The following is a 14539-nucleotide window of genomic DNA, read 5'->3' as shown; positions in this document are numbered from 1 at the left end:
CCCTTGCTCACTCTTCTCTACCCACGTGGCCCCTCAGTCTTCCTCCAACACACGGCACATGCCTGCCTCAGGGACTTCACACCTGCTCTTCTCTCCTTCTGAAACGTCCTTTCCTCAGATATCCAAATGGCCGGTTCCCTTACTTCCCAAAGATCTTCATCAAATGTCAACTCTGGGAGGGCTTCCCTGCCCCCTGGCTGCCCTGTCTGAACGTCTACCCACATCCCCGCACCCCAAACCCACTTCCTAGCTTCTTAACCTGCATTATTTTACCTCTTTATTTTGTTGATTGTTCGTGTCCTCCACCAGACTGCAAGCACCCTGAGTCAGGGATGGGTCTATATCGCTCCCCACGTCGACAGCAGAGCTGACACATAGGAAGCATTCAATAAATATTTGTCGAATGAACGAGTGAATGATGTTATTAGCACGTCAGGGATACTGTTGTTCGACTTTCCAGGTGGCCCTCTATTCAGTCAGTGACCAAGTCCTCCAAAATTCGGGATTCTGCTCCTTCCATCTCCCTCGTCTTTCATCCCCAGACGCCCGTGACCACCTACCTTTCTCCCCAGTCTCTCCACCGCAATCTCTCGTGCACAGATTTGCACTTTCATTAGTTCACTCTCCTCAAAGTTCCAGTTAGCTTGCTACTGCCGAATGAACAGAGTTGAAACACTTCTGTCAGGAACTCACTATGTTTCTGGATTTCGGTAACTTTTCTGTCCCCTTTCGTTAATGATACAGAATAGACCCCTGCTGTTTTTAAAGCATATGGCCTGAAATTTTGGTGAATCACCACAAGCATCAACTGAAATATTTGTGCAAGCTCTTGAGTCTTCCCTTGAACCACAGACCCAAACCACAGATTAGCTCCTTTTGCAACAGTTATTAAAGCTGTTTCTTTCTTGGCGACTTGAGAAGAGGAATTGTGTGGAAAATCACAGAGCTGCACTGAGATTCACATAACAGCGTTGTCACGCTTGCTCCAGCAGACCCCTGATCTTTCGGGCCACTTGTAAATAACCAGTATGAGGAGGCAACATCCCTAAGTATTAGGGAACTACTGAACTATCTGTACTACTTACTCTCTTTCCCCCAGTTTTCAGTCTCTCTACTTGAACAATTATTGAGCTATATCTTCTTTGGCAATTTCCAGAGTCTGAACCCAAATACAGTGGGTACTCGGTTAGCAATTAGAGGCTGAGTAGATAACCAATCACTTTCTGTTCTTTGGGGGTTTTATGTTTTGAAGAGTAACACCTGATTGTATTTTACTACAGCTATTATTCTTAATCTAATTAAGACTTAAGTTTTCTCTATTCTCAAGTTTTCTCATCTTCAATGCCTCTATTTTCATGGCTTCCATTTTCTTATTCAACCAATACTTGAGTGCCTACTAAGTACCTGCCCTGTGAACATGCGGGTGACACATGTGAACAGGCAGGGCTGGGTCCTGTCCTCACGGGGCTTACAGTCTAGCTGAGGATGAAGGTGAGGTGTGGAACAAAGACTCTTAATCTTATAGTCAAGTAAGTAAAAGAAGGAAAAATGGCAGGTATAGAACAGGAAAAATAAAAAGACCCTGGGACAGGTAAGTTCATAGATGAGACAAGGGCCACATCACAAAAGACTTCATATGCTATGGTAAAGAGACCATGTTTTATTTTAAGTGCCATGGGTCTAACTCACCGAGTCATTTCTTGATCAAAATTTTTATTTTTTTTACTCTTTTTGCTTTTCTTTACAATTTTCCAAAATCTAATGTATTACTCAATTGTCTAAATATTATCTATAATTTTTCTAACACCTACCTTCAATTTTCTTAAAGTTATTATTGAGATCAAGTTCTAGGAGAGTTGGTGACAGTTGAATGTAAATGGCAGAATAGAACAGATAGTGGGGTTATGAGCAAGCTTACCAAATAGGGCAGTAAGAGAAACCAATGAACCATTTTCATGTGAAAAATTATAAGAATTATTAAAAACTAAGTAACATTTCTTGACTTTGAGTGTTTATAATTATTTTCACTTAGGTCTGGGAAAATAGGTCTCTTCTATGATCTAAGTCACAGCCAATCCTTTTTCATCTCCATTGTTTGGGGAAAGGGTTCTTTACCTACACACACACAGACTTTGCCTTTTAAAAAATTATTCTTTTAATATGACTCCCAAATTTGTTTTGACACTATTTACCAATGCATTTTTCTTGAAGAATCTGTGCTAATTTTTATTGAAAGTTTTAAAGTAATTTAATATCTATTTAATGTCTCTTCATATTCTGCAGAACAGGAAATTATTTATTATTCAAATGTTTGCAAACAGGATCAAATAGACAATCAGTAATATCTTAAAAATCCTAGAACCTAAGGATGAATATTCTATAATACTAATATCAAAAAGTTATACTTTTGTCAGTTATATTTAAAAACTAAGATATTCCCTAGTGTTGCAGATTTCTGAATCTCCCAGGAAAAACACAACCTTAATAAAGTAAACCCTGATCTCCATTATGAGAGTACAAATGCTGAAAAAATAAAGGTATTAATTCTGTCCTTTTACAGGAGCAGCTCAGCAAAACGAGACATCTGCCCATGTGGAACCTTTGGAATGAAGCTGTAACACTAACACAAACACTCACCACACGTACTCAACACATTTACTCAGGTTTTCGCTTTGTGTCCTCTAGCTCTAGGTTTATGATAGACTTCCTAAGGTCAAGATCCGTTTAGGAGCCATTCTTGCGAAGTCTACAGTATATAGGGCTTTGCACAGATTATGTGATCAATAACTATTATCTGAAATAATAAACGATATACTTGTGAACCACGATTATAATGTCTGGAAGAAAGAAGGTTAATGAGGCATTACAAGTGAATCATAACTCTTCAGGATAAAGGGCTATTCTTTTTTTTTGGAGAATGGGATCATTAGTCCCATATTCCATGCCAATTCTATTCAAAGTGCTTGTTTGCGGCAAGATAAGGAGCTTAAACCAGAATGTAAATTAACTCACTGCTTCCTTCACTGAAGAAGTCTTGCTGTTAAACTGAAATAAACAGTATGATTAGTGCCACAGTCTATTTACATGCTGCTGCCAGCTCCTAATCTCATTGCAAACCAGTAACCGTCTGTGGACTGGCACCGGTCTGCAGACCACACTTTGAAAAGACAGGTTCTATACAACCACTGAAGTTGGACTAGTACTAATGATAACAATAATGATGATAATTCTACCAATTAGCCTTTATAGAGTGCTTACTGGGTGCCAGATGCTATAAGTACTTAAGCACTTTATATGGATTACTTCATTTAAACTCTTAAGGACCCCATGAGGGTTTACTTTATTATTTCCATTTTTTCAAATGAGGGAATTTAAGCCTTCAGAAGCTTAGTTAATTTATTCAGCTTTGAGGTGCTCATCTGTGGTGGAGCAGGTGCTGAAGTCCTGCAGTCTGATCTCAGCTTCACCCCAGGTACGTGTACAGTGTGTGCTTAACGACATCGTACCACACTGCTTCCTGACTGCGTTAAAGAATGTGGGCTCCCACTGCAGCACTGTGGGGGGAAGAAATACTTGATAGTATGGGAGATGTCAGGCAGGGTGGTCTGGAAAAAGTACCGTAAAACAAATAATGTGCAGTTCTTTTATGGGAAGAAAAACATAGTTGTAATCACTCACATGAAGTTACAGTCAAATACCTAATATGTAAACTTTATTTCCTAGGCGTGTTATATTTTAATTTAAACAATGGACTTAACGTTATGGGGATTTTCAGAAGATTTTACGCCTTTGCTTTCCTTTGTTTTAATTGGCTCAGAGCTCCCCAAAAGCACATCCTACTGGCTTCTAGTAACTACTTAAAACCTTTCTTGATTGTGACCGCCTGGAGGGGTGGGATAGGGAGGGTGGGAGGGAGGGAGATGCAAGAGGGAAGGGATATGGGAACAGATGTATATGTATAACTGATTCACTTTGTTATAAAGCAGAAACTAATAAAAAAAAACAAAACAAAAAAACCTTTCTTGAACAAGGTAAGGTAAAAATTCAGAACTTATTTTAAAAACCTTATTTCTAGACTCCTAAAGTTGACTTTGTCTTGACTTTAAGTAAATCAAATTAATCAGCTACTTAAAAATACTCAAATGAAAAATGATTCACTTTTAACTCAATATTGGCTCATACCAAATACAGCTTGAATAACCAATGCTGCACAATGAATTTGTTAAATAATCCTACATTCTGCTGGTGGTTTGCATCTACAGAAACATTTCCCAAGCTCAAGCAATGCTTATGTATCATAATAACATATTACTCCCCACATGTAAGTTTGTAAATCAAGGGTTTGGTTAGACTTTCAAATGGCTGGGTCACTCAGTGCTTTTCAATATTACTTTGGTGATTTTTTTAACTGAATAATATTCTAAAAACTAACATTTGAGTAAAAGCAGAGTTAGTGAAGTATGCTAAAATACTAATGTGGCTCATGTATGCAGTCAAGTTAGGTATCTGAGCAAATGGGTGGGAGCCAATCACAGCTGAAATCTAAAGAATAGGTTACTGCCGGCCTCCCCGGGGAAGTCAGCGTATTTATTGGACCTCCACCGCACACGAAGCCAACTTTGACCCATTTTTTTTAAAGACAGTATTTGCTGGAGGCATTATCATACCTCCTGGAGTTACATTTTGCTCTAAATGGAGATCATGAAAAAACCACAAATACCAGGAAGTTTTGTTCTTTGCGAACAAAGCAATGGGTAGCCGTTTTGCATCACCTTTAACAAAGCAATAATAAACTGATAAACTGTGTTGTGTGCTCTGTGGCAGGTGGAGGGAAGCCCTGGGCTGGCCAGAAAGTTCGTTCGGGGTTTCCCATAGGTGCTATGGAAAAATTCGAATGCACTTTCTGGCCAGCCCAGTGTAATCATTTCAGGGAGTGCTGGTACATGAGCCCTCTAACAGGGATTCTGTTTTATTAACCTTTCCAGATTTTCAGCTCACTTTTCTGGTCCCTCCTCTTTAGTCTCCTTGTGTTCTTCCACCGCACCCTGCTCCGCATATAAGATATCCGTGTACCCCAGAGTTCTATCCTTGACCCTCGTCTCGTTCCACACCATCTCCCTGGGGAACCTCATCACATTTTAACTTCAGTTACTGAATGCTTCATCCAAATTTCTATCTTCATCCCAGACGTCTTTCTACAGTTCCAGACACACATGCCCAACTACTACTTATGGGACACCCCAACTCAGATGACAGGCAATTTCAGTGTTAATGTTCAGAAATGAGCCATCATCTGCCCCATTTCTTACACTCCTGAGAAAGAAAAAGATGTCCTTCCTTCTTTCCTGTTCCAGATTCAACAACTGACAGAATGATCCCCGCGCCCCCCCGCCCCCCCGCGGGGAGACGGCCCTGGCTTCTCCCTTACCTTCACCCCTCCCCACACCAACACCGCCTCTCTCAGCCGTCCCTCCTCCTGATTCCCACCAACACCGCCTTAGTAGGTTAACATTTTTTCACGGGATTACTGCAAAATCTCCAATTGTTTTCTGCACGTAATTTTGGCTCTCCATCAATGTCATTCACAGGCTGCCAGTGATCTCCTTCAAATGCAGAACTGATCATGTCACTGACTCAAGTACTTTTTATTGCCTTCAAGATAAAACCTCACTCCCAGGTTCTTTCTGATTTAGCCTGCATGTGCCTCTCCAGCCTCAGTTCCTTCCATTCCCTTCTAGTAAGTTCTCTCTGCTCCAGCCACAATGAACTTGTGCCTAGAGTTGGCCTCCCATGCCTCCCTGCCTTTGCTCAAGCTCCTCCTCTGCCTAGGAAGCCCTCCTGCCCCCACATACAATACAGCTGGTTATTTCCTAGTCCCTTTATGAACAGCGACTCCGGAAGCAAGGAAGCACCTAACACACTATGGATGCTCAATAAATGTTTGCTGTATGCTGGAATCAATAACAGCCCTCTACATTTAATAAATTCTTTGTAATATACAAGGTATTTTCATTCATATCTATAATCACATTTACTTTATTTCTAGTCTCACAACTTGACTATTAGACAACCATTTCAGGTTTTATTATCCCCAGTTATCAATGAGGAAATAATAGCTCCTGACTTTACCAAGGTGGCAGAACTAGAAATTAATGCAATCATCCCTGACTAAAGGCTTGTCCTCTTTCTATTATTATTCAACTTAAATTATCATGAGCTAAAAGGAATACAGAAGCAGCCTAGGTCATGGACTTAGCTCTAAAATGTTTAATCTAATCAGAGGCCAAGACCCATACACAAAAAATGAGAAAAAACTCTACACGAAAGTAGAGTGAGTGTGTGCGTGTGTGTGTGTGTGTGTGTGTATATATATATATATATATATATATATATATATATATATATATATAAAATAGATAGCCAACAAGGACCTATTGTATAGCACAAGAAACTACACTCAATATTTTGTAATACCGGTAAGGGAAAGAATATGAAGAAGAAAAAAAAAAAAAAAATATATATATATATATATATGTCTGAGTCACTGTGCTGTATACCTGAAACTAACACGAAACTAATACGGTATTGTAAATTAACTATATTTCAATAAAAAAATATTCTCAGAAACAAAAGAAAGTATAGTATAGTATAGGGATAAGTGCCAAAGTGTGTAGCACCCCCAGTAGGAAAAAGAAATACATTCAGTGGGCAGTCCCCTAACCTGGAAGACTTCCCAGATGGGAACTGGGGGTGTGGGTGGCATGGCTCTGTAGCTGGATTATACTACGAATGATTAAAAGGGCTAAGAGATGGGCATTTCTTGAGTCCAACAATTTGAGTGCAGATCATGACAGGTCTGGAGGACTGAAAGGAAAGAGCAAAGATGGAAATATAATTGTTTTCTGCCTTTGACTGAACTCCTTATGAGTTTCAGAAAGTAACAGAGAAAGAGGAGAAAGTATCCTCACTCTGGCAAAATGACAAACAAAAATCCAAAAACAAAAATGAGAAACTTCCTCTGACCTATGATAGTAAGTTTGCTAAATGGAAATAACACATTCATTTGCTTTGTTTTCTTTCCTTCTTTTTCTTTTTTAAATCATTCTACTAGGATTAAATAATGTTAACTTCCTACTGGAGTTATTTTTACTTTGAATTCTGATGTGGACAAGAGATTTAAATAAGAAAAAGAAAGGCTACTCTTACTGGCTACCTTGCTATTCCCTGTGACAGTGCTTTGGCTTGCTACATTTAGTTGAGCATCAATCAGCAAAGTAAATAATAATGTAACTATTCTATCCAGTGATGAGCTTGGAAACTTTTTTAAAAATCAGGACTTCATTGTTTTTAACTTGACCACCAGTAACACCCTGAAAATGACAGTGAAAAGAAACAGAAAACAAAGTAGTAGAAAATCCCCAATGGACAACCAATACCTTTACCATTCATCTCAACTCCTAGGACATTAGCAACCTTCTGATCTCAGGATATTTCCTCCAATAATAAAGCATATCCTTTATCTAGAACGATTTCTCTAAAGCTCTTCTCACTCATTCAACAGACATTTAACAAGTACATTGTACTAGGGCTGGAGGAAGAGAAACTGAATGCTGTCCCTGCCTTAGACATCTTTGTACCTTCCCCTCCTCCCACTACTCCCCCCCAACCAGTCATTTCTTCCATAGGTACACTATCCCCTAAAATCCAATGTTGCTTTTCAGTTGCCCAAGTCACCTGTTACCTAAAATATTTCAGTGCAAGATTTCCTCAATGTCAAGTTCATAACTACTGATAAAATCATTCATCTATAATACAAAGTATTCACCAATGCATATCTCCATTTTTCCAACCTTAAAATCTGCATGCAACTACTAAACTCCTGAGACCTTGTTACTTTGGCACGAAGATCTACAATGTTGCTTATTCTTCTTTTTAAATACAAATGCCTAATCCTTTACTATATGGGAAATTTTAACCCTACCTCTTTTTTTTTCCTGCTAATAAAAGCCAAGTTTTCATCACTATCTTATCACATTGACTAAGATGTTATTAATGAGCACCATTATGTTTGTTTCTTGGATGAAAAGACCAATTCATGATTTTGCTAATGATGTGAAAACTAGAGTTTGAAAAGACTGTACTACCAAAGTACTGTTGATCTTAGATGCTTTCTGTCTAAAAATCCACCCCGTCTCTACATAACAGGAACAGGTATTTAAGGTACCATGAAGTGCTTACTTTCCAACCTCAATTTACTACTTTAATATTTTAGCTTATGAATTACGGATTCTGTATATATCACACTGCTTGTCGATATCCACACATAAACCGTCTTGCTTTGACAATCTGAAAATGTCTCCATATAGTCTGGGAGGGGAAAGCCTAATTTGGTGGAATATAATAAATGTCCCTTTTCATCACAGGATATATGCTTCTCAGGTTCAATTAACCTCTGAATGATTCTAAGAGAAAAGTAATTCTCCTTGATGTTCCTTGTCTACAGAGTGGAAATCTCTCTAGTGGCAAAGAATGAGTAATCACTTACATGACCGCAAAAGGCCTCTTTTCATTTCCCTCGAGTACCTTCTAGAGCAGCAGGAGGAACTGATGGAGGGGCCATAATCTCCAGCATGAGTGCTAAAGCAGTCATGCCATTTTCCTCCCACCTGCACTTTCATTCTCGTCCTTTCCTTCTCTCTTCTCCATTTTTCCCTCTTCCTTACAGTTGTTTTTCTTAACCTACAGCACTCTCCCCGTGGTTTGCATTTTTACAACCTACCAGATAAAATCCCTGGTGACCCTCAAAGCTTCCTTACCTGCATCAGTGTTTTAAAAACAAATATTAGGAAAGATTACGGTGTGGGATCACGTTACACTTGTTTCACATACATATAAAGTTTTGGCACAAAACGTGCGGGCTGATGCCAAAACTCAATCGAAAACCGGGAGGGCTGAAACACACACACACACACACACACACACACACACACACACACACACACACAAACTAACTCAACCGGAAAGATCCGACTCGGGCCCACCGCCTGAAATGTGACACTTGGGATGACAGTGCAATGCGGAGCGAAGGAATTCTCCCGGGTTTCAGGATACAAGGGACACACTCGGCCAACTGCTGACGACAGAAGAGGCTCTCATCTGCTCCATGCTTCCCGCAAATGTGACACGAGTGACCCAACTCTCCCCTCCCAAGGCGGGGCCGGGGTGCAAGCCCCCAAACCCCACCCCCGCGGCCGGGGCCCCCTGCTTGGAGGGCTGGTGTGCACAGGTTCTCTCCCCGCGCCGAGTCGCGGCTACGGGAGGTTGGGGGAGACTGCCTCCTCCGGAGCATTTTACGAGTCGGGGCGGGGTCGTCCCGGGCCCACGGGCGGGCAAGGGGCCCCAAGCGGCCGCAACAGGTGCGCCCGTGCCTCCCACCCGCCCCTCCCGCCGCTGGGCCCGACCTTTACCTGCAGCGGCGGCTCCCGAGTCCGGGGAGGGAGGCTCAGGCCCGGCCGCCCTTCCCCGCGGGGCAGGCCAAGCTCGCCGGATGCACGGACCGACGGACCGACGGACGCCTCGGGTCACCGACGGAGGGCCAGCAGGCCCCCAGCCGAAGGCCCGGGCACCAGCCCTGCCGGGGGCGCGAAGGCCGCCAGGGAGGGCGCGACCGCCCGATCAGGCCTCAGGGGCAGAGAGTCTTCAGCCGGCGACCCCGCTGCCACCCTCGCTCGGTGCCCCTGCGACGCGCGGGCCCTCGCAGCCGCCTGCGTTGCCTCGCGGCTTTTGGTCCCTCCCTCTCGCCGTCCTTCTTGCCCCTCCTCCCCCGCCCTCCGGGTTGTCAGGGCAACCGGAGAGACGCCGGCCCAGGAGGAGAGCCTTTCGGAGGGGCTGCGGCGGCGGCGGCGGCGGCGCGGGGGACTCGGCCCGTGGGGCTCCAGGAGCAGCTGACCATGGAGCCCCAGAGTAAGGGGGCCGGGGCCAGGGCCGGGGCGGGCGGCCGGGCCTGCCCGGAACGGGTGTGGGCGCCCTGCGCGCGGCTCCGCAGGCTTTTAATGCTTTTGACACGGAAATACGGTCTCCTCCTCGAGCTTTCTTCTCTTGGAGAGACAAGAAGGGGGCTAAATCCTGCCAAGTGTGTCCGCCGGGAGCCGCAGGGCCGGGTGAGCTCGGTAGTGTGGGCAGGAGGATGCAGCGCCGCCAGTGTGTTCCTTCCTGAAATGACCCCTAAGCAAATCCATTTCTTATTACTATTACATGGTTGTTGTTACTTTGTTTGGTAGTTTGATTCATTAACTGTAAATAGCCATCTGCTTCTAAAATGTCAGCAATTAAACATGCAACAAGGCTAAGTCTTGTATTTTTTTTTTTTTTTTTTCTTTTTGTGGTATGCGGGCCTCTCACTGTTGTGGCCTCCCCCGTTGCGGAGCACAGGCTCCGGATGCGCAGGCTCCGGATGCGCAGGCCCAGCGGCCACGGCTCACGGGCCCAGCCGCTCCGCGGCATATGGGATCCTCCCAGACCGGGGCACGAACCCGTATCCCCTGCATCGGCAGGCGGACTCTCAACCACTGCGCCACCAGGGAGGCCCGGTCTTGTATTTTTTAGAAGAGATCCCGTCCTCTTCCCAGTAGTTGGAGATTTGAAGGAGAAAATAATTTTTGAGCTTTGTCCAAGACTGTTAAATTCGTTGCTGGAGGTTCTACGAGGTAGGCTTTGGACACACACACAAAGTTACGATTTCTTTTTCTGTTTCCCACATTGTTTGACAAAAGGTGGGCAGTCTGGAGTTATCAGATCTAACACAAGCTTTAACTTACTGTGTTGATTGTTGTTGTTGTTGTTATTATTATTACTACGACTACGACTACTCCTCAAACCTCTCTAGAAGGACAGTGCTCCGTCCTTCTTTCCCAAGCTAATGTTTTATTGCTCCTTTTGTTCTTAAAATAAGAACAGTGTTTTATATGGATGGACACTAGAAAGTCCTTGAACTTTTATAGAAGGATGCAGTTTGGCTCTCAAAACCAAGTTGTCTTTTCTTGCACAATTTCAGAAATGGAAGTACTCAGACCAAATCCATTCTCTGGGGGATATGCTGACATTATTAAAGTTTCCAAGAAGGTTTTTTAAAACGTTTGCCTTTCTTTTAACTCACTTGCCGAGGAGAAAACTTCAAGTTGAGAGTTAGAGTTGTTTAAGTTGCTTTTATACAGTATTCTGTCACTTGCACTTGTAACTCTCTGGATTCCACATTTTATCTAACTTATTGAAAGAAATTTACAACAATACTGAAATTTTTGTTTCATTTCAAACTGATGCCAAGGTGTGTGTGTTTTCTCTTTAGAGAAGAAATAAATCGAAGTGAAATATATCTTTTAAAACAGCAACATTATTTCTTCAGATTTATGTTACTGTTTAAATGTGTAAACTATAACTTTCAAGTCCATCAGTGGTCAGACTGTTTATCCCCTCACTCGTTCATGGTATTCATTATGCTCCAGACACTGTCCTAAGGGTGGAGGATTGCACAATGAATAGGACCATGTTGGCTTTGGTTATCCCTGGAAAACTGAGCAGACACTTGCCCAAGAATTTCTGAAACCTCCCTGGGGTCTGAGATTGGGGAAAAAGAGATGGGCAGAAGGCTTCCGGCAGGAAGCAATAGTAGGCTTGCAGAATGACCCAGCAAAGAATGAGGGAAAGGGATTCCAGACAGAGGAAATCCCTTGGGTATAGGCCCTGAGATCTGAGAGAGCAGTGTGGGTTTGAGGCTCAGAGTTCACAGATCAGTAAAGCTGTAACTGAGAGAAGCCAGAGGGGTGGAGGGGAGGAGAAAGAAAAGAGACAAGACTAGAAAAGTGAATAGGAACCAGATCCCAGAAGCTCTGTAAAACTGTGAGAAATTTATTACTGCTATGAATTACACATTTATATCTCATCTCATTGGATTTTAAGGTGGAAAATATTTGTTAAGGAATCTATGCCTGGGACACAACTATAAATTTATTCTTTCTCACATACTGTCAAATGCTGTTATCAATTTAATTTTAGATAGTTCAAACAATAACCATGTACGATAGGGAATTCTTTCACAGCCTAATAAGCACCATTTCGGGTGTTAGTAAATATTTAAAAGGACAAGATTAAATGATTTTAAGGTCCCATTTAACTTGAAGATTCATACCCAACCAGATTTCACCTGAGACTCAAGTTGCTATTTTATTCTCTCAAAGGTATTGGAGAATGCCATGGCTATGATATTAACAAATGTTACAGTTATAGGGTCACCATATGTTGTTGTGCCAATGTGATCTGACATACTTTAAGCCTGGTGTGTGCGTGCTACCTTTTGTTATTGAGGGGTTTCAAATAGCATTTTACAAGGGTAGTTGAGTATAGCGTCCGTGACTTGATTAAAAGGAAGGCTCCTTCTTAACTGTTTTTAAGGATTAAACATATATCTAAGGACAACACCAAGGAAGCACTAGAAATAACCCCCAAGTCATTCTTATCCATTCTGTTTCCACACACTCCGTTTTCTATTACTTTTAGCAATGACCTTTATTAACTCAGTCATTAAAATCCAATAAACATAAACTCTTCAGATCCCACAGCTGGGTCATACTCTGGCACTAGGCAGAGGGTGACAAGGGCTACCACTGTTCTACAGATGATAGTCAATGATCCAAGAAATGACTGCTCAGGGAAAGGGCAAATTAAATAAGCTCACAACCTTGGGCTGTTCGGAATGGTTTTGGCTCTTGGCTTACACATTTAGATCTTTTTTTTTTTTCCACATTTACATATTTAATTATTTTCTTCCTAAACTAACAACACTATTGGAAAGCTAGCCCATGTATGAAATAACATAGAAAATGCACATCAAATTTCTTTTTCTTTTTTTAAGAAAATATTTAAGTTCAACAGTACTATCTCTTCCCAAAGTTTTTAGTGAGTGACAATGCCAAGGGGTAGCTTTGGGGGTCTTTAACCCTCCCCGCCATGATCTTCCCTAGTCCACCAAATCACCCTAAACAAACACATAATCTGAATTTTAAAATGTGTGTATATATCAATTGCAGCCTCAAGATAACTCCCCAGCTCCCACTTACAGCCATATCGCCACCTGTCCCCTAAACTCTTCCTATATAAAATAATCTGGGCCTAGTTTAGGCCAGGCAGCTGTTTCTAGATACACACCTACCTTTTAAAAGAAATGCTAAATGGGATTCTAAGTTATTCCAATGACTAACAGACTGAGGCATATCCTTAAAGGAGTGAAGACTTCTTTCTCCAAACCGGTTTTCCCACTGGTCTTCCCCATATTTGAGTAGGGTTTCACCACCTTCCCAATTACTCCAGCTGGAAATCTGAGTCATCCTTAACTACTCTCTTTTACTCGCCGCCCCTCCTACTCACCCCACCCACCAGAATGCATGTTTATTTTATTTTATTTTTTATATATCTTTATTGGAGTATAATTGCTTTACAATGGTGTGTTAGTTTCTGCTGTACAAAAAAGTGAATCAGCTATACATATACATATATCCCCGTATCTCCTCCCTCTTGCATCTCCCTCCCACCCTCCCTATCCCACCCTTCTAGGTGGTCACAAAGCATCAAGCTGATCTCCCAGTGCTATGCAGCTGCTTCCCACTAGCCATCCTTTTTACATGTGGTAGTGTATATATGTCCATGCCACTCTCTCATTTCATTCCAGCTTCCCCTTCCCCCCTTGTGTCCTCAAGTCCATTCTCTATGTCTGCATCTTTATTCCTGCCCTGCCACTAGGTTCATCAGTACCGTTTTTTTTAGATTCCATATATGTGCGTTAGCATACAGTATTTGGTTTTCTCTTTCTGACTTACTTCACTCTGTAGGACAGACTCTAGGTCCACCCACCTTATTCCAAATAACTCAATTTATGGCTGAGTAATATTCCATTGTATATATGTGCCACATCTTCTTTATCCATTCATCTGTCGATGGACACTTAGGTTGCTTCCATGTCCTGGCTATTGTAAATAGTGCTGCAGTGAACATTGGGGTGCATGTGTCTTTTTGAATTATGGTTTTCTCAGGGTATATGCCCAGTAGTGGGATTGCTGGGTCGTATGGTAGTTCTATTTTTAGTTTTTTAAGGAACCTCCATACTGTTCTCCATAGTGGCTGTATCAGTTTACATTCCCACCAACAGTGCAAGAGGGTTCCCTTTTCTCCACACCCTCTCCAGCATTTATTGTTTGTAGATTTTTTGACGATGGCCATTCTGACCAGTGTGAGGTGATACCTCATTGTGGTTTTGATTTGCATTTCTCTAATGATTAGTGATACTGAGCATCTTTTCATGTGTTTGTTGGCAGTCTGTATGTCTACTTTGGAGAAATGAAATAGGAAGAATAGAAATAGGAAGACCTATTTAGGTCTTCTGCCCATTTTTGGATTGGGTTGTTTGTTTTTTTGATATTGAGCTGCATGAGCTGCTTATATATTTTGGAGATTAATCCTGTGTCAGTTGCTTCATTTGCAAATATTTTCT

At 42.0% G+C, this 14539-nt stretch overlaps 2 protein-coding genes across 7 annotated transcripts in view; one reads left to right on the top strand and one right to left on the bottom strand.

The window, feature by feature from the left end:
* DHX32 (DEAH-box helicase 32 (putative)) overlaps positions 1 to 9788 on the bottom strand; it is a 54500-nt gene extending 44712 nt beyond the window's left edge. For 2 of the 5 annotated variants that reach the window (XM_060098412.1, XM_060098417.1), the window contains exon 1: positions 9468 to 9788. The gene's annotated coding sequence lies outside the window, so the exon portion shown is untranslated. Of the gene's footprint in view, positions 1 to 273; positions 368 to 560; positions 651 to 9467 lie in introns of all 5 variants that reach the window. The other 3 variants (XM_060098414.1, XM_060098413.1, XM_060098415.1) reach the window with 3 other exon arrangements.
* Positions 9789 to 9860: 72 nt separating this feature from the next.
* The window catches only part of FANK1 (fibronectin type III and ankyrin repeat domains 1), a 135016-nt gene continuing 130337 nt past the window's right edge, over positions 9861 to 14539 (top strand). For both annotated transcript variants that reach the window (XM_060098418.1, XM_060098419.1), the window contains exon 1: positions 9861 to 9963. In XM_060098418.1, coding sequence (XP_059954401.1) covers positions 9951 to 9963 — 13 coding nt within the window. In that variant the 5' untranslated portion in view covers positions 9861 to 9950. The remainder of the gene's footprint in view (positions 9964 to 14539) is intronic.

Source organism: Mesoplodon densirostris, chromosome 1 (genome assembly GCF_025265405.1).
Source record: "Mesoplodon densirostris isolate mMesDen1 chromosome 1, mMesDen1 primary haplotype, whole genome shotgun sequence".
Lineage (NCBI taxonomy): Eukaryota > Metazoa > Chordata > Mammalia > Artiodactyla > Ziphiidae > Mesoplodon > Mesoplodon densirostris.
Note: the sequence above shows the minus strand (reverse complement) of the source record. Positions and strands in the feature narration are given on the sequence as shown.